The sequence below is a fragment of the Cyprinus carpio genome, unplaced genomic scaffold, assembly GCF_018340385.1.
Source record: "Cyprinus carpio isolate SPL01 unplaced genomic scaffold, ASM1834038v1 S000006746, whole genome shotgun sequence".
Classification (NCBI taxonomy): Eukaryota; Metazoa; Chordata; class Actinopteri; order Cypriniformes; family Cyprinidae; genus Cyprinus; species Cyprinus carpio.
Genome location: NW_024879345.1, coordinates 994,471 through 1,020,880, shown reverse-complemented (window position 1 = coordinate 1,020,880; position 26,410 = coordinate 994,471). Strand labels below are relative to the sequence as shown.

The window sequence follows — 26,410 nt, the reverse complement described above, 5'->3', positions numbered from 1 at the left end:
GTGAGCTTTAGATGGCAATTAAAACAGACGTGTTGCATAATTAATATTGTCATTAAAGGGGACGTGTCTGATTAGATCAGGCTGGTTGGTAATGACCTGTCTGAAAACTGAGCTCTGTCACTTCTTGGAACTTGAACTTGCATTCAGACGGCTCCATCTCCTGCTTTTTTGCACACAAAGGTGTCACGCTGGCAGGTCTTGCCTTTCACAGACTGTCTGGCATCAAGTTCAAGAGGCAGGGAGATTGAATCTTTGCACCATGTCTGTGTGTTTCATGTATGGCTCCCGTTGGACTGCTTTGCTGGTCAATCTTTAGTTTAAAACAGACATAATATACTGGAGAACATATCAAATACATATCAAAAAGTGCATCTGCAGTTTCTGAAAGGGATCATGTCAAGAAAAATCTTTTGAAAAATGCTTGAAATAAGAATTCAGTTTACTTGTAATAACATACTGCAACTTTCAGGACCCAAAATTCCTTTCAGTGCCCAAAAAGACTTAACTGAAAAAAGGCTTGTTGTGAACTTTTACAAATTACTGACATTAGAAAGATGTCTATGACATCATAGAGATGCATGAGATACACACATACTGGTTGTATAGAAACTTTACTCAGTCATGGAGGCGATGAAGTAGTGTAGATCCTATTATAAGCTTTTTCCTGACTGTGTGTAGCACATACTGCACTGCATATCCTTTTTTTTTTTTTTTTTTGTGCAAGAAACCTTAACAAACATCAAATTACTATCAAGTTTAGGGCCTGGAGATATGACCAAAATCATAATTATTTATTGTAAAACAAATAATATTACATTTCCTGTTTAGTATTGCCTTTTTGTTTTTTTTATTTAGCAAACTAAATTCAAATTAAAGATATATATATATATATATATTTTTTAAGGTTGTTCATAACAAGTGAACCTGGCATCAGTGCAGCTGCTACATATATCTCTTGACATAAAAAACAAAAGACTATAATATATATATGAATAAATTTATTTGTGTTTGTGTGTGTTTGTATGTATGTATGTATGTGTGTAATATATGCCATTCGAACATTGCACATCAGTTAAATTACAGTTACACTAGATGCAAGTTCTGCATCATGGCTGAAAAACAAATAATAAAATAAAACCTTGAATTAAACAATACAAAAAATCTAATCAAATTAAATAATAAAAAAAAAAATATATGAACAAAGCTGTCTATGGTGTATAGTGTTTTATATATATATATATATATGTATGTATGTATTTATATATATATATGTATATATGTATGTATGTGTGTGTATTATTTTTTTTTTTTTTTATTTTTTTTATGACTCTACATATGCTATCATGCCACCCAGCCACAACTCTCTACTTGCACTGTATAGAGAAAAAGAAGAAAAAAAAATTAAAAACATTTTGTAACTTCTCCTAAACATCTCCCATGGTTTTCCACTAAAAAATGTGTATAAGTGATGGTGGAATTTTTGTTTTTGTGTGAACTGTCCAGTGAGCGGTGCTTATGGAGGGACAGTTTAGCACAGTGTTCAGGTTGCAGGAATGAAAGACGTGTTGTGAAAGGGAGAGCAGATGAGTTTGCCGTGGGTGAGCCTTTTAGAAGAGATAAAGCAGAGATCATTCAGACAATCAGCCCGTGCCCCGATGCAATCATCTCATCTCATCTGCTTTCAAGAGCTATTGGGCTTTTTATTGAGCTGTTGTGCTGCAGACAGAGGCAGTCTGATAGCACTTTAACCCTCTGATAGGGTTAATATTAAACCCTAGCCTTTACTTCGCCGGTGGAACTTAGTCTTAAAAGAGCTAAGCTGAAATGAGCTGAAACAGTTTTGTATAGATGAATGGACCAAACATACCTTTAGACGCTGTGGTGCTCTCATCAGCAATGAGAGACCAACTTCCACCAAGTCCCACAAGTTAATGGTTTCAACGGTTGACCTGTAGTTTCATTTTATCTAGTCATTTACTGTTAGACTGGATGATGGCATTGTTTGTGTAGTCACAGCTGAGTCAGTTTTTATGGCACAATTTTCTGTTTATATTTAGCTTTTCAAGCTTTTTGATGTCACAACCCCCAAATACCATGATCCCATTGCAAAGGACTTGCTTAAAGCAGCTTTAATGTTTAATATTTTTAGGGGAACATGTGCAAAAGAAAAGTTTTATTATTTATCACTTGTTGCTTTTATGTCATACTTGTTTACGTGTTACGTACAGTGATTTTACCACAAGTTAGGGTGTACTTGTGCATAACACAAGCTTAAGGTGTCTCTGATCCGGCATCATTTACACAGAAGTTCAGAAGAATATTAAACTTTACCATTGTTTAATATTCTTAATAAAGCAGCATTACACAGACTGTGTAAATGCATATTTTCATTGTTTCAGATGCAGCTTCTTTTCCAGTGTTGCACAATAAAGACAAGTTTTTGAAAATATACATCACACATTAATAATAGATAGTCCCACCAGATTTTCAGTGACTATTTATTTGTTTGTTTGTTTATTGTGTTCTGAATATTGCAGTCCAAATTTAATGAATTTTCAGTAGCTTTATATGTAGAATGACAACAATGCTGCAGTACGCCGTATATTTATTTTTTATACTGTATCACTGTGGATTTTATCTTATGTAACTGTTATTTTTGTTACTGTTATTACTGCTTTTTGTCCTGTTGTTATTTTGTGTATGGCAACTATAGGAATGCTTAAAGGAATGAGAGATGAATCTGCCAAGCCCACATACGGCTGCCAGGTGACCATCCATTCCGAACAAGAGAAGCAGATGATGAAGATTTACAGAAAAGAAGAGAAGAAGGAGAGGAAACGTGAGAAACGAGGAGATGAAGGGGATACCTGTGAAAACGCCTTTCATTTTGACCCCAAGGACCTGAGATTGCAGAGGTGAGCACCTGACTCTCTTTGTCTATGTCTGTCTGTCTCTCTCTCGGTCATCATCCTTCCTTCTGTTCTGTCTCTCCCTCTCCCTCTGTCTGTCTCTCTGTCTGTCTCTCTCTGTCTCTCTCTGTCTGTCTGTCTGTCTCTCCGTCTGTCTGTGTCTCTGTCTGTCTCTCTGTCTGTATCTGTCTGTCTGTCGGTCTGTCACTCCATCTGTCTCTGTCTGTGTCTCTGTCTGTGTCTCTGACTGTATCTGTCTGTCTGTCGGTCTGTCTCTTCATCTGTCTCTGTCTGTCTGACTGTCTCTCTGTCTGTCTCTGACTGTATCTGTCTGTCTGTCTGTCGGTCTGTCTCTTCATCTGTCTCTGTCTGTGTCTGTCTGTCTGTCTCTCTGTCTGTCTCTGACTGTATCTGTCTGTCTGTCGGTCTGTCTCTTCATCTGTCTCTGTCTGTGTCTGTCTGACTGTCTCTCTGTCTGTCTCTGACTGTATCTGTCTGTCTGTCGGTCTGTCTCTCCATCTGTCTCTGTCTGTGTCTCTGTCTGTCTCTCTGTCTGTATCTGTCTGTCTGTAGGTCTGTCTGTCTCACTGTCTGTCTCTGTTTGTCTCTCTGTCTGTCTTTCTCTCTGTCTCTGTCTGATTATCCGTCTGTCTCTATCTTTATCTCTGTATGTCTCTATCTGTGTCTCTGTCTGTTTCTCCATCTGTCTCTCTGTCTGTCTCTGCCTGTCTCTGTCTGTTTCTCCATCTGTCTCTCTGTCTGTCTCTGTCTGTCTCTCCGTCTGTATCTATGTCTGTCTCTCTTTCTGTCTCTATCTGTCTCTGTCTGTTTCTCTATCTGTCTCTGTCTGTCTCTCTCTCTATGTCTCCATCTGTCTCTCTGTCTGTCTTTCTCTTTCATTACGTGAACAAGCACCTCTCTACATATCAGAGTGTGGCCTATTGAAAAGAGGAAGAGAGAGGAAGCTTGATAAAACTGCTATCTGGAGCTTTTGCAGAAGGGATTTTCTCTTAATGTTTAATTTCACAGGATGAAAAAGAGCAATGATCTGTTTAATTAAAAATGCTGCCGTCCAAATGAGGCAGAGCATGAGGAGAGAGATTAGAGATGAGGTGTTAATACCTCACACGTCTCCTCACACTCTCAGCCTTTCAATCATCCCACTGCAAGACAACAACCAAACAAAAATAACTCTGAAAACCCCAGCTTTATATGGGATTCATGACAAACCCTCGTCAGTTGTACCTGAATCTCCTCAGTGTGCCACACAGATGTCTCTTTTGTAAGATTTGAAGCATTTTATTTGGAGTAATAAGATATTTGGGTGTTAAATAATTTTGTTGTCAAGCTAGTAACTTCAGAATGCCTTCAGAAAGATAGCAGTTTTGTGAGCTCAAGATTTTTGATATTACAAAGTGCTTTCTGGAGAGATAATTCAATGTTGATATTTCCAAAAATGATCCGCTCTGTAATTATCGTTTTATTTGGAAACAAAATCATGTTAACAGACATGAAAAAGACATTTTCTTCACCCCAAAGAGTTTACTTCTTAAAATAGATGATGGTATCATTGTTAACAGAGAAACACAACTTCAAGGCTTTAAAAGGAGTAATTATAATAAAAGAAATAATAATAATTAAAACTATATATGTGTATATATATATATATATGTGTATATATGTGTGTGTGAGTGTGTGTATATATATATAAAATAATATATGTGTGTGTATATATATATATATATATATATGTGTGTGTATATATATATATATATATATGTATGTACACATATATATATATATATGTGTGTGCATTTGAGTTCACTTTTATTTGCTTTTCTACTTAGCAAACCATAGCACCAAATGAAAAAATCACTTTGATTGGCTGTTCTACTTAGCAAACCATAGCACCAAATGAAAAAAGGAAGTGATGAAAACAAGTAAACAACAAGGTCAAGACCGTAAACCCTTCAGGCTTTTGCGCTTTTCCTTTTAAAATGACAGATGCTGACTACTGTCACCTACTGGTATGGAGAGAATGGAGAGAATTTCCCCTCACATAGGCACAGAACTGTTACTAATAGCACTTGCTGTTTGGCCATTGGCTGTAGTCTTTGTGCTGTGTTCAAGTGCAGCTTTTCAGTGGTCACACTAGATATTAATCATGCTGAATTATTATAATATGGGCAAAAATATTTTGAATGCAAATGATTCAACTTATCTTCTTAAAACAATTATTTGCACCTTTAAAATGGCAAAAAAAGGCTTTCCTCTAAATTTGGTTTTAAGCCAAGTTGAATGTCTCTATTGATAAATAAATATTAAAATAAAAAAAATATATAAAAATTAAAATTTCCACTATTTCAGATTAAGTGGACATGAGCTTTGAAACATAATGAAAGACTAGCATTCTTTCTTTTTATTTATCTATTTTATGTGAGGTTTGCCATTTATCCATCTCTGTTACCAACATCTAAATACAATGTAAAACTAATTATTATTAATTAGTTAATTATTATCTATTAATAAATGCTAAATAAGCATAAAGTAACTCCAGTGTAAATGGTCTGATTTACTTAATTTTTTATTTAATGCTTTAATTATATCATTTTATTTGCATAGTAAAATATACAGTATTATAATTGTTATTGTAATACAATACTGTATCTGCCCATTTATTCTAGCTAAGAAACACCTGCTTACACAGGTAGAAACCAATTTTACATTAAATTGAATGGGTTAATCTGAAATCCATGATAGTGCAGTCAGCAGGCCGATATAAACCTGGCCAGCCTTAAAAGCAAACCAGTCACATTGAAGCTTACAGTTTTGAGAAAACTTTCATCATTTTGTGTCCAGTATGTGCAAAGTGTCCCATGGGCACTTTAGGTTTAACATGTCTACAAAAGTGTTTTTTTATTTTTATTTTTTTTGTAGGGGTTTAGTATGATATGTAACAAACCCTTCAAAAACAGAGGAATATTTTAAACGGCTCGGATCTTAGTCAGTTTTATCAGATGCATCTGCTGTCATATTTTCCTCAGTGTTAGCTGTGACAAAATGGTGCTCTGTATTTGATGGTGATCTCTATTGTTTGTGAAGATGTGACACTCTGTGTTTTCGTGTAGGGAGCAGGCCTTGCTGACTGCACGCCGTTCTCCAGTGTTAGGACGGCACAGAGAGTACGAACGCATACGTTACCCTCACGTTTATGATTCTCATGCCGAAGCCATCAAGACCTCAGCATTCGTCGGAGGATCCAAGGTAAAATCTCACCCGCTGCTCACACACTCGCCACTAATCTGACTCTTATATGTGTAAGACACAGAGGGAAAATAAATCTCCACTCCTAAATACAAAATCTCTCCCTAGTGCTCTGTTTACTCGGCATCATGCCAATCTGCTCAATTATATCACATTATCACACACTAGATTACCTAGAGCCTTTGTTTTTAATCCAGTTTTTATGATGACTTAATTAAAATTCCTGCTGCAGGACAACTTCCAGCGATTGAAATGAATTCATTTGGGCCTCATCTTTTTCCTGCGGGTGGGGTGGGACAGGTGGTTTAGAGCCAGGACGATCTAGATCTTTTTTTTTTTATCACAAAAATGTATGAGTAGCACTGTTTTTAACATTAATAATATTAATAATTATAAGACATTTTTCTAGAGCTCGAGTAATTATGCTGAAAATTCAGCATTACATCTCAGGAATAAATTAAGTTTCAAAATACATTAAAACAGAAATTAATTATTTTAAATGGTGTAATTGTTTATTTAATTGTAAAGTTCAATAGTATAATAAATTGTATAATACAAATTTAAATGTAAATAATTTTATATATTAATATATTTTATATATTAACTGTATTTTGATCAAGTAAATGCATCCTTGGTAAGCTTTAGAGGCTTTGTTCAAAAACAATATATATATATATAAATATATTTCTTATTGACCCCAAACTTTTGAACATCTCTAATAATTGAGCACTATTTGAATACTCACAATGACAAAACAGTTTTAGCTCTGAACAATATACGACTAAGATGAGTAGCATTGCCAGTTATGATGACGTGTGGAGTTGTCTACTGTGATCAACAGCTGAATATGACACATTCATTAGTTCAGCATATGCTCTCAGTTTGGTGAAAATGAGTTGCAATTATAGGAGCTGGAGGAAATGCAGCGTGCTAAAATAAGATATTTATTCTCCTATTTCTATAAATGATTTTTATTACAGAATGTATAGCAACTGCAGCTCAACCTACTGCATTCCACTACTCAAAGCAATGTGCTAGTTGCATTATGACTGTTATTTTACAACTAAAGCACATTTTGGAATATTTTTTTTTTTTGTTCATCTCTGGTGTAATAAAGCACACTGCTGGCCACAGCCCTCAACACTGGTCTTCGTTGTTTGGTTGGAGATGGTTGCCGTGAGCTAATGCATGACGAAGGTTTAATTGTATGTGTTTTTGTGTAATTATGTCTTCTCCGCTGTGCCGGCAGATGCTGCTGCCCGAGGGTATCAGAAGAGAGAATAATAAGATGTATGAGGAGGTTGAGATCCCCCCCAACGAGCCCATGCCCATTGGCTTTGAGGAGAAACCTGTGCACATCTCAGAGCTGGACGAGGTCAGTGGCGGCTATTTACAGCTGTTGACATTTATCAATGCTTGTGTTCACACTCCATGAGCTCTTCTCGACTAATCACACTCATTTCTCCTATTTATATTGACTGATGGCATTATGCCTAAAATCTCCTCCACATGATGTCGGATGCAGCATATGATGGTTTTGCAGCAGTGGGTTATGTTTGTGTTTTGTTCTGTAAAGTGGAGGGCTGTCTTAATTTGTTTTAAGCCAGCTGGCTACATAGTGGCTCAAAACGCTTTGCACTGATGGAAGATATACCAGTTAAAATGATAAACTGTTACAAATATCAGAAGATGGGTACACTGTGGTCATAAAGGGATGGACATGGTCAGCAACAATACTCAGGTAAGCTGTGGTGTTTAAACGATGCTAGGTTGGTACTAAGGGGCCCAAAGTGTGCCAAAAAAATATCCCACACACGATTACACCACCACCACATGTCTGAACCATTGAGACAAGGCAGGGATCCATGCTTTCATGTTGTTTACATCTAATTCTGACCCTACCATCTGAATCTTGCGGCAGAAATCATCAGGCCAATCTCCAATCTTTCAATTTTTGCATGTTAATATGCAATATAGCATCATAGGAACCAAAATTAGGAATATCTTGTTATAAATTTTTGCTAGTATTGCTCAACCCTAGACTGTCCCTATCTCAGGATAATATCCCATTTATTCCACAATTCAATGAATATTGACATACATTTCCATCTGTTTCTCATACAGTGCTATTGTATGACTTCAGAGGACCTGGAAAAATAGCATGAACGTTAAATGGGCATTTTAAAACAATTTTATAGTACTCTTTAAATCTCAATAGATTGAATTACAGTTCGTTTTATGGAAAAGAACAGTCTGAATGCTTCCCTCCTTTATCCTGCAGTACACCTCCAGTTATGACCATCAGTGACATTCATCCATGACTCTCTAGCCAGCTCGGTGAAAAGCAATTGGAAAACATGTCTTTCTGCTTCTCCTGGATATTAACAGAATTCATATTTGGCTGAAACAGATATTTTTGTCACAACTGTCAAATTCAGACCGCATGTGACTCGACCATGCTTGCAGCACTTGTGTACCAGATGTTTTCAGTGACTTTATACCAAAGTAACAGTACTTTTAACATCCTCACTAAAAACATGATGTCCATTCAAACCTGACTGGCCTGTAAAAGCCTCTCCTCACTAACAGGAGTCCAGATCAGAGAGGCCTACAAAGACCCACTTTAGCACATAGTTTAGTTTGATTTTGACTAGAAAGTACACAACAACCTCCTCACCGAACTAGAGGACATGCTGGCCGTGGCTTATTCAAAAGCACACAGACTTTACTGTGGGTCTCCTTTAATTACAGTCATCAGTGTGTCAGTCTTAATGACAGCTGTGTGGTCATGCCTGAGCTACAAGGTGTGTTCAAATTCACAAGATCGACAAGGGTGAAGTCTTGAGTTTAAACAGATTGATTGGTCATGCTGCTGGGTTGTTTTTTGTCGTCTTTATTGTTATGTGAGGCTCAGCTGTTAATGGGTTTTAATTCATCAGCTGGTTTTTAATACACTTTTTTCCCCCACTAATAGTGTTAGTCAAGGGTTATTGAACCAAATACAGAAAGATCGTTCACCTTCTCTCTTATTTTTACTATCAAATGGGTTGTTTTTGCTACTGTATCTTTAAGATGTTTATAGAGTTTGTAAATAACCCCTGTTATGATTGGCTAACCTCAAAATACTGGTAGCCTATAGTTAAAACTGGCTATGTCTGAAAGCTGTATAAGCTTTCAGTGCAGCCACTGTCATTTATCAAGTTGCTGATTTTTAAAGAAGGGTGGTAATATGTTATTTAGGTTAATATTAATATTTTCCAATTTGAGTTGGTTTGGCCCAGCTGCTTTTTAAATATAGGACAGAACACACCCAGCAAGTTTAACCCATCATATTGGGTTGATTATTGTAGTTAAATTGTACAATATTTTTATTTTGGCCTCAAACTCAAAAATAAGTCACCAAAAGAAAACTACGATGCACAGAATCACAATGTTCCACCACCTGCTTTTGTGGCAGGTGCAGTTTCACAGAGAGATGGAGAATGACTCATCTACAGTGACACAGTGACCTTGTCTGTTTTGTCACAAATATGCTTGGAAAAACAAATGAACAATCCATTATTAGAAGGACAAAAAATATGCTTACAAATGTTTCATTAAAAAACTAAAATCACAGATTTATTAAATTTTTTTCATTTTATGCCTCCTTTAAATCATGTCTTTTCAGCAAGGCTTTCCTCTTCCTAACACATAATTTGGAATATAATACATGTGCTGTAGATCTGAAAGAATCTATCAAAGTTCTCAGCGTTTTAATCTTCACAGACAGAAGCATCTTTTCCATATTCAGACATTTACGTTTGTCCTCCTACTTGTTTCCAAGTCCACTAAACAGCCTGCAGGTGTGTGTTTGTGTGTGAACGACATACACTCCATAGGAAGAGCAGACGTTGCTGGAAGCTGTGGCTTTTAGTGGCTGCCACTGGTGTCAAACATAATAACTGCTCTGAAGGAGCGTTTAAAAGCAGGAGGGGTCAAACTTCTGCCCTAATGGAGACAAAAATTCACTTGACTTGCCCGCTGTCAGCCACTTGAAGAAACCCAAGCAGTGGTTGAAAAATGAAAGCAGAAGAAATGTCCCGTCTCCATTGTTATCACGGCACAAGATCTCAGATCATGGCTCATTTTATGTGTGGCTAACGCAGAGGACGTGATCTGGAATCGGCTTGAAGTTTTGGTTAAAGAAAAGCCAGCAGAAGATCTGTCTCTCCTCGGTAAGAGGGTAAATATAAGAATGGACAGCACAGATTTATTTTCTGGCCCCCGTGGGGCTCATTTCCAGCGTTGTGTTTCCTCTCTTTCAGGAAACCATTAATTAAAGCGGCAAGCTTCACGGCGTAATCAATGATGCACCTTTTGTCCTAAATTTAACTATATATTCTTTTTGCATTTATTTTTCTTTTGTCTGTGTTTTTATTATTTAAGAGACTACAGAACTATACATCACAGGTAAAGTAAACATCAAGCACAGAACTAGTACAGTTTCACACGAGTTTCATCATAATCACCTTGTCTTTTGGGTTTGTTTTTGTGGCACTCATGTCTGCAGCGTGAAGGGATCACTCTTCGCGTCTGGAGCGAGCGACAGAGATTGATATAAGCGGTGTGAATTAGTGGGAGTGGAGAAGTGCCTCTATTCATTAACTAGAGCCTCCGCAACTCAGAAACAAAGTGCTTCCCTTTTATAAAACAGCAGCGTGAAACAGCTAATACATCTTTATGTGCTATTAGGGTCTTTTGAGCAGCAGGCCTGGAAGCGTTTTTGTTGTTGTTGTTGTTGTTTTTTTATAAGTGCTGCACGATTGCCATTTATTGAAAGCCATAATGGGCAACAGGGACACGGCCGCTCAACGTGCCTTTAATAGCTGTGTGAAACATTAAAAGTGGGGAATTTATTAGGAAGCCTTTTAACTAATGAATCTCAAGCACTGTTGTTTGCTGTACTCGCACGGTAAAAGCCTTTCTAATTTCTGTGAAGAAATATACGAGAGCTGCCTCCGCGATGAGTGAAAATCAAAACACATCCACACTTCTCTACATCAGCACAAGTGATGAACATGCAGAGCATTGTTTCATAGCGATGACATGTAATGGTGTTATTGGTGGAAGTGATACAAATGTTTGTTTACCGTGGCATGTAATGTTGCTTATAGCAATGCTGTTTGTTTCACTTTAAGATTGTTCAGCAAATTCTTTTTTTAATTCTTTTTTTATTAGGGATACATGAAAAATATCGGCACGATATTAATGCTCATCTCGTCAGTATAGCCTGTTCTGTAATCAGCGGTAAATCTCTACACATGCGTGCTTTCACATGGAGCAGCATTTACTACACAGAGCCATTGTTCTCTGACAAGCTGCGCAAAATATGACTGTGGTTTTGCGCAGCTTGTCAGTGTCAGCCATTTATTTGTAGCTGTGAATAACAAAGAAATGCTGGAATGCTAACGTTGTTCACAAACAAACAAACAAACCATAAATAAATAAATAAAAATTAAGTCAAAGCATTTTACATCAATGCAAATGGCAAAATATTTCCTGAATTTGTGAAGTCAGTTGTCTCTTCTGGAGCTAGCATGTATTTTTTTTTTTTTTTTTGAGCTTCATCAAACCCTAATTTACAATATCAGTACAGATTCATAATATTTGGAAAAATACATTGAGATTGTATCTTCTACATGAGCTGCTTGTGCTCGGACCCCAATTATTATTTCTTGCGACTATATTGGCAGTTATTTTTTGAAGACGCAATGCATTACAGATATCTTCAGTGATGCGAGTCAGGTTACAAGCATGAATCAAATTATAAGTGTTTTCTTCATTAGCTGTGTGGAATGGTAAACATCTCTGCTCTGGAGTTTGCAGTCTGCTCATAGTACACACTGAAACAGAGAAACATCGCTGATTAATCCACCATGATTCCTGGTATTGCATTAGAGATCACTTTTTAATGGCCGGAGCTCCAGGATCGTGAGGAGAGTTTAGATACAAACAGAAGGGGAGTGCTTTCAGTCTGATGGACAGTTGTGCTTAAAATGTTTGGGACAAACACCCTGCATTTGCTCACGTGTTGACTTATCGGACAATTGACTTCTCATATTTCCCTCATCCTTTTTCTTATAATCTCTCTTTGTTTCTCTGTAGCTCTTCCAGCAGTTCTGCTCAAGAGAAATAAATGGCCCTCCTATTTGCTGGTGCTGCACCTGTCATTTATCAGATCCTTTTGCTCGTAGGTGTGCAAGGTGTTGTTTGAATAAATGTGCTCTCTGTGTGTGTGTGTGTGTGTGTGTGTGTGTGTGTGTGTGTGTGTGTGTGTGTGTGTGTGTGTGTGTGTGTGTGTGTGTGTGTGTTTGTATCTCTGGAGCGGGTAATTTTGTGCTCGAGGCGGGCAGATAAGCTGTTTGCTAAAACTAACAATTCAAACTTGATCATGCTGTCAGTTCAAATGGAATGAAATGGAACCAAAAAGTAATTAAAAGGATAGCATGCAAATGACAATTATATCTTTTAGCTTTCTATTACCAGCGCTGTGAATTTAATTATTGTGGCAGCTTTAACAAAAATGTGCACGCATAAACACAGACTTTAAGATAAGCAAGGCTCCTGCTGCCTTTCTACTGAGCACTGTGCATTTTTACTCATAGCTTTTTAAAACCAGGAAAGTCAAGAAATCAATGTGAGACAGTGCAGGTATTAAGATGTTGCTGCGAAATGATTGCTGGGGGCTATGTTGGTCCAATTAGTGTGTTTAAAGTCACCGGTGAGTTTCTGCTGTGTTCCCAGCTCACCCAGTCAGCACATATGGCCGAGGGCCCTTCATCCACTGAGTTAATTAGACTGTCAGGATCTCCCCCCCACGTACAGGTGGTCAGATCTCCCACAGTTTTAGAGCCATGCACTCGCCATATGTCCTGTAAAGACAACTTTGATCCACTTTCACTTATTTGATTATATCATCATAATATCTGCATATATATTTAGCAGGCCGAAAAAAAGTGCTTTTGTTCCCTGCGTTAGAGAGAAGGAAACGTGGTCAAGTGAATTGCTGGCACCCCGCTGATATTGGTTTTGCTCACCGGCAGTGTGAAGAAACGCTGCAAAACTGTCAGACTGAAAGTGTTAAGGGTGCTCTGGGCACAGACTGCGAACAACTTGAACACTAGTTCGTGTAGGAGTAGAACAAATCGCTGTCCTGGAAACCATGCCATTGCCGCAGTATGTGTGATTGGTACATTTTTATGGAACAAGTACAAAAATAAAGTATACAAGAAGCAGAGTATATATAATTTGTTTCAAAGGGTCATGTCACACGTGAGATCTTTAGAGGAGTAAAAAAAACAAAAAACTGATGTACTATGAATACTTTCAGAACTGAAAACTTCCTCAATAGTTGGAGAAAGAACTTTGATTGGAGCTCGACTGCAAACGAGCTTAACTAGGAAAGTTAAGGATGCATGACCCACCGACATTTACAACGTCAATTAAGGACCATTCACACCAAGAACGTGAACTATAAAAATAACTGTAACAAAAACTGTTGAATCCACACCAAACGCACAATAACATTGTGTTTTTTTAGAAGTGCACCCATGCAACTTATGATATGATATATTATGATATGATATGACATATGATATGATACAATACGATATATGATATGACATGGATATGATATGGTATATGATATGATATATCGAGCCTCAGTGTTATCATTATAGTTGTAGTGTCAAATTCCCTATTCTCATGGAATTAGAATGCTTATTAAAAATGAATAGTTATTGTCTTTGGTGACAACGGGCCTTTAAGCATGTTTGATGTGGACATTTGGCCTGCAGATAATAATAAAGTAGTATAGATTCTGTTTTTCAACTAACAAGAGTAAAGTCTTTCAAAACTTATGCCATTCCTGGCTTTATGTACCATCTTCATATCCCAGTGAAGAATCCCAATGTTAGAAAAAAGTGATTGAAAAACAGCCTGTGAATGCGAAAACGGTCACACCATAACTTATAAATGACTAATTTGACTAAAATTTGATCTACATCGCCAGCAACTCTGCACATACACATACACAAAATCGTGCTCCTCAGTTTAACGTTTGCATGTTGCTGTGTTAGCATATTATCGAAGCCCTGATAACACCATAAGATGCGTTTTCAGAGAGGGAAACACAACTGGTCAGCCAAAACAAATACTGTTACCACCTGGTATTGAAATGTATTTCTATTTTGACCACTTCTGATAGGATTTTCTCAAGACACTGCCCACTTATTTCAGAATATTCAACATCATTTTCACTGTAGCACAGAGTGCGGGACTCAAATGCTTTTGACCACTTACAAATGACAATTATGTTTTTAAAGCTTTCTCAATACTATTGAGAATACTGGGTGATTGGGGAAGGAAGCGAATGAAAAGAATAAATAAAACCAGCGATTTTTGACCTTAATGTGTGTTCTTGTTTAACACAGTGAAGTTTGAATTGCTCGTTTTGGTGCTCTTTCTCATAACACTTGACACAGTGATTATACGAAGTATTAGGCGAATGGGCGGCGAGTAAGCAAACTTTTGTGGCTGTTTGACCACATAAACGCTCTATACACAGCAAGCAATCCTGGTTAAATACATTTTTGAAAGTAGACAATCTTAAAATATTAGACCCCATTTACACCTGTATTTAGTGCCGTCCACTTGGATTAGACCAGCAGGTTTCCAAAAAAAAAACCTACTAAAAATTTTTATGTTTTTCATTTTGGTTAATCTTTAGTATGCAGTTTTTTTGTGAGTGCAAGTTGTAGGTGAGGTAGTGAAAGAAGTCACCTATTACAAAAAAAAAATGTATTCTAATCCTGATCTCACACTTTGGTGATGTAAACCAGTTCCGGTCCAATGGGATGCAAGTGCTCAGGTCCAGTTACAGCTTGCTGGTGTTTTTGAATATGATTCATCAGTGCACCATATGAAAAAAGAAAAACCTTGAGCCTTTTTAAGGAGTAAAATATTTTAAGGAGCAAAGATGAGATTGTGCTTTCAGGTGCAAATGATTTCAGCCACTTGAAGTTTTGAATGGGAACCTGGTTTGATGGTGTAAGATTTACCCCCGAGCCTAAAACTCAACGAGCTGAAATGGGCCGCCAGTGTGGCAATCACTCTACTCACACACTGTGATGAAAAGTCCCGTTTACTGCTGCTATTTCTGCAGCCAGTAAAGAGAGATTAAAAACCCTCTTTTGACATAAAGCTGACTGCGAGTTTGTGACTTGTTTTTAACCGTGCCGTGTACTATATGGGTTGGCTGATGGATTACCTGAGGGCTACATTGTCGTGCGGGGTGTACAATAGCACGTGGGGGACCACCCTGACCCACATCATGTTTTCATGTCATTTGACGAGCATTCATCACAACACTGAATGCGCTTCAAAAGAAAATAACCGAATGTGAGACATTTTGCAAGATCATTAAGTAATGACAACTCCATATTTTCTACATATATGCATTACTTTGAGGTGAATGTTGGAGCACGCATACATTTGCATTAATTTGCATGCTTAAGGTGTGTGGGGACACTGGCAGTCCTTTACAGACAAAGCTGATAAATCAAAATGAAGGGGGCTCTTAAAACAAGTGCAGCAGTTTGGTTACCATGGTGATACAACCGCTCAGTCGGATAGGAAGAGAGCTCCTAATTACCTATGAATATTTATAAGTTGGTCCTCTGAAGACCCACCCTGGGAATATAATGGGTCAGACTGGCTGGGGCTGATGTTGCCATCCTGACGGGAGGCATAGAGGAATACAACTACTTCTCCCGTACAACTACTTCACAAAGAACACGCAGCAGAAGGTGATGTTATATGGAAACACCCACCACCAATGTAGTACAAACAGCTTTCTCCCCCCTCCAACCCCCCCCCCCCCCCAGCTCTGTTTTCTTGGTAACTGGATCCATTTGAGCCATTAAAGCTGATGAAGATAAGCTCTGTTTCAAAACCTTGTGAGCTGATTTGCCCGTCTACTGCCTACTTGGACACCTTCCTTTTAAGGCAGGAACTGAAATGGAACTGAGGTTCCATTTCTTCTTAGGTAGCAACTCAAAAACTATATATATATATATATATATATATATATATATATATATTTTTATTCACTGAGCTGGTAGCAGTGCTTTCAGGCATTGTTGTTTCTGAAAGATACACGTGATGCTTCTTTAGTATTTGGCCACAAAAACGTATCTTAGAAGGAATAGAATTTGCATCATGCCTACGATGCTTTAAATTGTTGTCCTTGTTGGAGAAAAATATAAACTCTACAAAAAAATGTAACCTTTTAAATTGAGAACAATCTTCATCAAGTGTATATTTTTAGTTGAGGTCTTGATTTTGGTACTCTAGTAGAAATGAATTATCCCAAATGGCATAGTTCAAAATGTAAAACTTGGTCCATCTAGGCTGACATCACCTAGGCCTTGCGGGCTATTGGTTAACCAAGGCCAAATAGCTATTTATTTATTGTTTTTGGCTTCTGCAGGAAGTGCTCTCTTCAGTAGCCAAAATTATGCTACTAAAGTAATTTAATGGAGGTTAAAGGGATAGTTCACCCGAAAATGAAAATTCTGTCAGTATTTACTCACCCCCAAGTTGTTCTAAACATATGAATTTCTTTCTTCTGCTGAACTCAAAAGAATGTATTTTGAAGAATGTTGGGAATCAAAGAGTTGCTGGTAGCCATTGACTTCCATAGTATTTTTCTCCATATTATGGAAGTCAAAAACTACCAGTAACTGTTATGTTGCGAACATTCTCCAAAATATCTTCTGATGACAAATGATGACACAATTTGTATTATTCAAGTTTTATTGGTTAATACCAATTATCAATAGATTTGAAACAAAAGTAATTAAGTTTTACAATTGTGTTGTAATTTAAATGCATCAGTAGGTTCTTGAGCTTCAAGCCTCCACGTCCTGACCAGTTCAGTCAAAATGGGTGCAGACTTCTTTCATATGCACATACAAGTCCGCAAGACAACAACTTACTGTTGTAATGAAGTTCACAGCTGAATAACATTCCACAGCTCTTCTGCCCAGAAAATCCTTACGCAGTCACATCTTTACCACTGTGTTTTCGAAGCGTCTTTCAGCTATTAATAATCTCTTCCTTTTGGCTTTTCAGTCTTGACTTTAAATCAAAGCTGAGCCCTATAATAACTCTCTCAGCCTAATTGTTTTTCTTTTAATTTAAAGTGTGCCAGAGCAGAAAGGTAAAAGAAGAGACTGATAGCATTGTTAATGAATCCCGATCCCCTGATCAAAGACACCGACACCTGGAGATGGTAGACAGAAAGAGACAAATAATTAGAACAGTTCTAGATTTGTTTTACTTAATGTGCCTTTTGATCTAATAAGCTTGTAACATCCCGCCCCACTTTAATGACAGCAGTAGTGAAAATAACCGCACTCCATAAAGAACAGTACAGTACAGTAGCCATAAAGTACTAGGTGGTTTTTTATCTCTTATCAGAACTTTGAGATGGATGGCTGTCACCCCCAATGTGATGTCACTGCAGAGCTGGCCAGAGTGGGCGGATTGATTGACAGCTCATGACACCGCTCAGAGAGTTCCCCACTCCATAGTACTGGTGGCCTTTTGCAAGGTTTTAATGTTTGAGCTCTCTGAGCCCTCTGTATACACTCAACCATTCATAAAGGTATTGAACTCCCAACAATCTCTCATGGAAAAGCACGTGATCTGACAGCATCAGCAAAGCTTCTCATTTTCGGCTAGCACTGCTTTGGGTTCAGTATCCTTTGACTCTAGCTTACAATGATTGATTTGTTTAGATAAAGTCATGGATGATTGCCTTGTGGGGGATCGGAGTCTCTCATTAGATATGTATTAAAGTGGCTTCATTAAGTTTTGGCTCCTGGTGTCCTGTCACTTTGACCGTATGTGTCTCCATCACACATGTAACCACAGCACATCTGCTACACATAAACTCACCATCTTCAGTATCTTGCGTTGAACTGGTTCATGCCATTTCCAGATCTCCTGATCAAGATCTTGTTGTCAATGGGCCATTGAAATGTTCCTTGTGTGTTTGCAGATTGGCCAGGTGGTGTTCAAGGGCATGAAGAGGTTGAACAGAATTCAGTCTATAGTGTTTGAGACGGCCTACAATACCAATGAAAACCTGCTCATCTGCGCCCCTACTGGTGCCGGCAAAACCAACATTGCCATGCTCACCATCCTACACGAGATCCGCCAACACCTGCAGCCTGGGGGAGTCATCCGCAAGGACCAGTTTAAGGTAAACAGACAATCGCAGAGACAATATTGTTGAGTGAGCTGTTGGCTTTCTGGCAGCCAATAACTTATTTTCGCACCAGTCCATATGCCTCAGGTACAAAACGACCCGATTGGATGTGTTTGTTTAGTTTATGTCAAGCAAGGATAGACTTGAGCATTAAATATGTGTCAAGAAATTTTACCATAGTTTGGAGATGTAAACGGATGCATTGTCTCGTGAAGCGCATTTTCACACGCGTGCATGCCAGCTTCAACAATGATAGACAGTCTTCATACATCACTATTAAACTCTTACTTTAAGCAGCCAGCTTCATATTTCTTTGTAAATTGTTATTTGTATTGGTCGCCAGGGAACAAATGGTACTGTAGTGTTTTCTCATTTATCATGAGCATGTCCTGTCTCTCTATCCTGCCTCTATAGATTGTATACGTGGCTCCGATGAAGGCCCTGGCTGCTGAGATGACTAATTACTTCAGTAAGCGATTGGAGCCTCTGGGCATCGCTGTCAAGGAGCTGACAGGAGACATGCAGCTGACCAAAGGAGAAATCCTCCGCACTCAGGTAACAGAATGGTAACGGATGCACCTTTGGCTTTAATAATATTGGACATTGGCTGGTGGCAGGTAGACTTTGTTCATCTCACTGGTCTTGGACTTTGCAAACCCCAACCCCCAATGACTTCATCTGTTGTCTGATGCTTGGGGATGGTCATACATCATGATTCTGTGAGACACTACTTCCTGAGAAAATGCTGGTGTAAAGATGTTGAGGGTGGTGTAATGTAGGTATCAAAGATCTCATCTGGTTAGGGTTAGGGAAGGTGGAAGGTTAAATCCTGCAAGGGTTCACTTAAAATATGCCATTGTGTCCATGATCAAGAAGTTAACCTTGGGTTTCTCAAGAGGACTGAGCCGGTAATATGCCTATAATGGTAATTTAACAAATTAAATTTAGACTTTAGCTGTGTGTTCAATAAAGACGAGAACACAGTTTTAAGACTGCATGCCCCTCACTGTTGATGATTTTATATCACATAGACTTCCTTCGCCCTTCATCCAAACATTATTGCTCTAAAACAGATTACAGATTGTTCTGAATGTAGATGTATAGCCAAATCCTGCTAGATGGAGTCCATGAGGTCGTGCTCTTATAAAGCACTTGTCTTGTCTCACCGATCAATATGATTGTACAACTGACACATCCATTTGCAATGCTGCAGCGCACACAGTTCCAGGCCAACAGTTTCAGGACGGAAGTGTGTATGCGTGACAAGCACTGAAGAATGCAGAATGTAAGCAGTGATTCCCTGCCCTTGCTGTTATACCAGCTCCCAAGGACTGCAAAGTGATGATGCACTGTGTTAAAGTCTTTTGAAAATTGATGCTATGGTTTAAAACTCTGGTAACACTTTGTTTTAAAGTGAGTGCACTTATACTAGTTACCAAGGATAAGTAATTTAAATAATATAATTTAACTTCATGGCTTAATGTTAGGTTTAGGGGTAGGCACAGGGTTAGTACCTAGTTATTACTAAGGTATTGTAATTACTATAGTAAGTTCATGATATGTATATGCGGAGCCGGACTGTAAAATAAAGTGCTACGAGTGCTTTCCGAGTAATTTTGTATACTAATCTGGAAGTTACCATCACCCTGGTTGTGTCGACAAATACCAATAGTGTATTTCCATTGGCTTTTGGATTTTTGTGGAAAATAAACTGTGACCAACAAGTTTGTGGTTACTTACACTTTTTTTTTTTTTTTTATTATTATAATGAAAAATATCCCTAAGCTTCTGAAAACTGTCTTTGTTCTTTTCTTTAAAATCTATAATTTTGAAAGTTTGAGTTGTTGAATTGTTTACCAGAGTCTAGTATAAATATTAGTAAAAGCAAACTAGTGAGTAGATGAGTTTAGCTGTTCGGCATGATGACATTTAATTTTGACAACCTCTGTCCCATTAAAACACTTATTAAAATTGGTCTTTTTTTAAGATAGTAAACGTTGTAGAATAAAATATATTGAGCTTGTGTTATCCATAGGCTTTAAAGGGATACTCGACCCCAAAATAAAAATTTTGTCAATAATCACTTACCCCCATGTCGTTCCAAACCCATAAAGCTTTGTTCGTCTTAGGAATACAATTTAAGATATTTTGGATGAAAACCGGGAGGCTTGTGACTGTCCCATAGACCGCCAAATAAAATACACTGTCAAGGTATGAAAGACATCTTCAGAATAGTTCATCTGCCATCAGTGGTTCAACTGTAACATTATGAAGCGACGAGAATACTTTTTGTACGTGAAGAAAACAAAAATAACAACTTTTTTCAACAATTCGTCTCCTCTGTGTCTCTCCGCATCACTGTAGCAGTATTTTGGGGAATATGAGCTGAACACAGACAGCGTACGCTCTTCTGTGTCAGCCGTGCCACGAGGATATGTTTTCTACGTGTATTTACGTGTAAATGCACATTTCTGGGTTTTAGGACTCATTCCTGCAGCGCTGTATTCATGTGGTGTAACATTACAAATAGTTAATGCTCCCTGCTGTAATGGGTGAACTGACCATGTATTTACAGTGGTGTTAAAGCACATATTTCTGAATATGTTTGCTTTCAGTTCAGTTTTGTGATGTTTCGCGCCATCATCACATTTTTCTTTCGGCCCAAATTCACACTTCCAGGAAGGAAACATCCAGGATGATTTTATGGGTGTGAATTGCTTAGAGCATGCACCACATATCAAACAAGCCAGTGTAAGCTGTGAAAATAAAGTCCTATTGACTTCTACTGGCTGAATAAAAATGTACTGAGTGTTTGTTCATATACATGTTCAAAATAGTTTCCTTCCACAACCATGTTTTTCTCCATGCCGATGTCCTTTTTTCTCTCTCACATTCCCTTGCCTGAAGATTCATGCATTAATGGATAGACAAAGACTTCTAAGAGCACTTAATTGTAAAACAAGAGTGAGGAGATGAAGAATAGATTTAGAGGATAGGAAGGAGTCATGGGTCAAGTGGTGTGAGGAGTGTAATATCAATGGCTGTATAAAGGGAAATGATCCGTGTGTTTTCCCACAGGAAGCTTGCCTTCCTCGGACCAAATCAATTGAGTGCTCTCACTGTACTTCCTGAACAGCAGAGCAAACAAAGCAAAAATGAAGAGATATGAATCGAGGAGACGTGTTGTAGAATAATAAGGCATCATAACACCTTCTCTCAGGCTGAAAGCAGTGCTTTACTGCCCCCTCAGCCCTGAGTCTTTTAGACAGTGGCAGGCTTGCACAACATTTTAAAAAAAAATGACCATCTCTGCAGTGGTTAGCTGGGAGAATATCAAGTATCTTGCCTGTTTTTCAACATTGGAGATGTCTCTGAGGTGTCTGGTAGACGCTGAGACAGGAAAAACAAGTGGTCGTTACGAGCAGACCTCACAGTTTGGCTCTTGGAGCTCAGAGACACGATGTGATTGAGCGCGCCTACTTTTTGGCCATGCATACAGCGTTTTTTAACCGTTATTTTATTTAATTGCACAAAATAGCATGAGAAACATAAGGTGGTGTGTCATGTCTTGTTTAGACCCACAATTGGTCATTGGATATTGATTGGTAGTTAGCATCAGAGCTGTAACTGCCCGAAGTTAACAGCAGGTTACAACCTAACCATTCTGTTATTTGTTGTGCCTTTCCTTTATTCATGGTGCATTCTTTATTTTTTCTCTGTCTTTCTCTTTCCCCTCATTTATTTCACGTCCTCTCTCTCATATTCCATATTCTCCTTCTCACAGTTGCCTATTCAGATACCTCAACACAATATATGGTATTGCAGATTTTTCTCAACAGAAGAAATATTCTTTCCTAACCAATATATGTATACCTTACCCTATCATCCTCTAATACACACATACATACAATGAGATCCCTCCAGCACACAAATACTTACCCCAGCATCACCTCCTAGTGCTGCTTTTAGAGAGCTTGTCATTTTCTGCTGCTTGGATCATAGCACTTTGTCTGTCTTCTTATTTTCTTGTTGCTATAGTAACCACTGTACAGTAAAATGCCTAATATATAGAACACACAGCTTTTCAAATGACCTTATTGAAGACTTAATTTGTACTGTCAGAGGTGGTGCTAATATTTAAATAAGAGGGCATAGGTCAGGGGTCGGCAACCTTTTTGGCATGACGTGCCATTTTTAATTTTTCTGGTTAACCACTGTGCCAACACCCCCCCCCCCAATGCTTTGTACAGTACATACACATTTTTAAATGATATAATAAAAAAAGGCCTATTTGATTTTCATGCAAATAGTTTAAGAATTTTTCATAAATTGTTTTTTCAATTTTTCAAAATTTCTTGAATAACAGAAATACAGTATGACCGTACTGAACACCACTGTATATGTGTGTGTGACAAGGCAGATGCATTAAAACCGTTCCGTTTAATCACCGTTCTATAATAATGCATTGCTTTAATTGATGTGCGTGCATTCGCACACAAACAAACACACACACACCACTGGCACACTCTCTCTCTCTCTCTCTCTCTCTCTGTCAAAATGGCCATATTTAAGAAAAAAAAAATTAGAGTAGTTTGCATCACTGGATATAGCTGTCGGTCATTTAACATTTCTATCGTAAACGTATCGTTAAAAGTTGATTAATATTAAGTGATTTGCAGCTTCATCTTACCTTGCTCTGTTTAACGTTAAACTGAAACTTCACGCTCTGCCTGTCAACAGTAAACCCCGCCTACTTTGATTTGATTGGCCATCTCAGTCAGTTTGACATTGACGAGCACTGTTAGACTGCTGTGGTGTGTAGTATGTGCAGCAGTCGTGCGTGCATCCGTAGACTAGCAAGTTAATTCTCACACTTTAATAGTATTTATAGCTCCTAACAGGCTGTGTGACTATGAGAAGTTATTACCTCAAAATCTACTTCAGTATGCAGTTTTCCCTACTGCTCGCGTGCCAGCGATTATCCCTCTGCGTGCCACTGTTGCCGACCCCTGGCATAGGTGATAAGATGGAAAAGACAGAGATGCCGGCCCTGATAATTAGATTATATAGCAATCAAAGATACATCAGCATGGCTAATATTGGATAAAGGAATAAACATGATCATAAGTATGTTGAATTATTTAGAAATAAAGAGAATAATCTTCACTGTTGTAATGGTAACTAAAGTGATAGATTTTTCTCTTGATGCTTTGCAAATGAATTGCCCAATGCTTGCAGATCAGAGGATTCAAGTCTTGGCCCTCCCAGACTGTTGTGGGAGTAAGGTAATATGCAAATTGAAGCTAATCAGATTGGTGAAGGATGTTTATTCTAGAAGCCTGGAGATGTGAATAGATCCTCACCAGTAATGGGAATGTCACAGGGGAAATTACCTGTTGATGTATGAAAATGGTCACAAAACAGCAAATAGGACACTAAAATGTCGGGTCTATATTGTCAACACACATAGAGTTTTTCAGTATGTCTCAGAGGAGAGCAGGGGAATGATTTGATGAGCGTATTTGAGCAGAGAAACAAGAGATTCCAAGTGAAGTCCAGTAGAGTATTTTTACAGGGATATTGTATAGTTAGGAGACAAGATTATGAGAGAGCGGTGTCTGTTATTTTTTTACAATGCAATAAAAAAAAAGAAAAGAAGAAAAGGAGCAAGAAGCTATGTCACAGCACACGGTAAGGCTGAAAAAAGGTCCTGCCACAAAAGTTCTTGTCATCTGACTGAGTACATACACTGAGTATTACTGACGGAGTATTTTGCTAATGGGAAAAAAAAGTAGAGCACATCGGATAATGTACAATCCAGCCTGTCAATGTGATGTGTAATTAGTATTTGTAGTGCAACCTCTTCTTGAAATGCTTATGTAAACAGAGCATTGTTTTGATAGCACCACCGTGTTTACACTTTTCAGGAAAATAAGACCACAAATGGTTTAGTTTTAATGGTTTTGCATATTAAAATGGGGTTAAAAAAAAAAAAAAAAAAAAAAACTTTTTGGGAAACAAAACAGCGCACTTTAAAATAGTTTTTGCAAATTTAAAAAGTGAGATGCAGTACTCATTTCTCACTGAGGTTCACACAGAACACTGTGTGTAAAGTGTACGAGGATATGTTTGCATTGGTTGTTGATTCAATGAACAGTATTTTCCATAAAATGCACCTGAAAGAATGCCTCTCTCATTTATTAATTTTTTTATGTTGATTAAATTAAATTAGAAAATATAGTACTCAGATTCTACAGGTAGCAATATTGGAAATTAACAGGGGCTTGTGGATAAATGCCTGCAAATCAACAAAAACACCCCACAAATTCAAGATAAAGGGGTAATTTTTGCAGCTTTGAGCATTATAACCAAACTGTTAAGCGTATGAATGCAGTTGCCAGTCAGACACATTTTGCTAAGTCTGCACTGAAATGTGGGAGTTTTGAGTGTGTGCTCCCACTGACTGAATTCTTCATGCTTGCGAATTCTGTCATCATAAACAACAAAGTGCAGATATGATATGATGTATATACTCTTATTTACATTTTATCTGCACTTTCGTTGTTCATTTCAGTTCATTTCACAGCTTCAGTGATTATAACGGGAGCTAGGGCTGGGCGGTATATCGAGTTTGTACTATATATTGATTTTTTCTTTATAAGCGATTTGATATGAGGCAATACCATTTATATCGATATACAGTAGTTTGATGCAAGCGCATCTGAAAATATAGCTGAGGACACAGACTGAGCTGTTACAGAGAAAGTGCATATCCAGTTTGTTTTAAATATGACAAGCTTCATATTAAGGCCTTTAAAAACTGGTAAGACATAGTTTATAGTTTTGTTTTGCATGTTAGTTTAAGTGGCTCGGCCCGTCATATGCTCTGACAGAAAGGCTGAATGTGCTGCTGACAGAGACACTAGGCTACTCACACTGTTTAATGTGTTTGAGATATGCTGTCTTCCTGAATGCATAACTTAGATTTCACAGGTATATTCTCCATCTGTATATTTTAGAAAGCCATGGAAATATTCCCATTTTTGCTGTCAGAAGTGCATGAGCCTTCTGCTTTAGGATTCTCCGCTAAACTTCACAGACTTAAATGAACGAGTGCCGCCGCGCGCATGCGTGCCAAACAGACAGAGATCAATTAAATAGGAGTGCAATAATTCTGACTAAAATATACATTTCACTGAAATATTTGTAGTTGGACACTAAATGTGACATGTATAATTTTAAACCTACAAGTAAGTCTATTTTTATGATAGCACTGACTGTAAAGCGACTGTAATGGGGTAATCAAAATACATAACACGACTGTGCTTTTGTTCTCATTTATTTTCATTATTAGTTTAGCGAATTTAACTTTCACTTTAAAAGCCTTATTTTTGTTTTTGGATTGTAATGTTACAGTGTTAGAATGTAATGTAATTTTAAACCTTTTTTGCACATAATATGTAGCATAGCCTTCATGGTTACATACACTTTATTTGTTTTCATAGCCTTTAATATGTATTGTTTTGTTGGACAACATTGGGCGGTAAGTGAAATATATATATCTTGGTTTCATGGTTATTCACTTTATTTGTTTTCATAGCCATTAATATGTATTGTTTTGTTGGACAACATTGGGCGGTTAGTGAAATATATATATATATATATATATATATATATATATATATATATATATATATATATATATATATATATATATATATATATATAAATATAAAAAGTAGATTTCCAATCAGAGTGTGCCTTCTACCTCCGTGAGCGCCGCTGCGTATGCAAAGTGCATTTGCCGCTTTTGACCACTGAGTGGCACTTCAACCACAAGTTATCAAGCAAACGCATCAAAGCACATTTTCGCAAATAGCCGTCAGCTTTGCCTCGCTGGTGTGTTACATTTGACGGCTGCAGT

General features: G+C 37.7%; 1 protein-coding gene across 1 annotated transcript in view; it reads left to right on the top strand.

Annotated features, from left to right (window-relative positions):
- The window catches only part of ascc3 (activating signal cointegrator 1 complex subunit 3), a 168,847-nt gene that overhangs the window by 32,875 nt on the left and 109,562 nt on the right, over nucleotides 1-26,410 (top strand). The window contains exons 6-10 of the mRNA XM_042755765.1: nucleotides 2,714-2,915; nucleotides 6,038-6,173; nucleotides 7,423-7,548; nucleotides 18,277-18,480; nucleotides 18,901-19,041. Coding sequence (XP_042611699.1) covers nucleotides 2,714-2,915; nucleotides 6,038-6,173; nucleotides 7,423-7,548; nucleotides 18,277-18,480; nucleotides 18,901-19,041 — 809 coding nt within the window. The remainder of the gene's footprint in view (nucleotides 1-2,713; nucleotides 2,916-6,037; nucleotides 6,174-7,422; nucleotides 7,549-18,276; nucleotides 18,481-18,900; nucleotides 19,042-26,410) is intronic.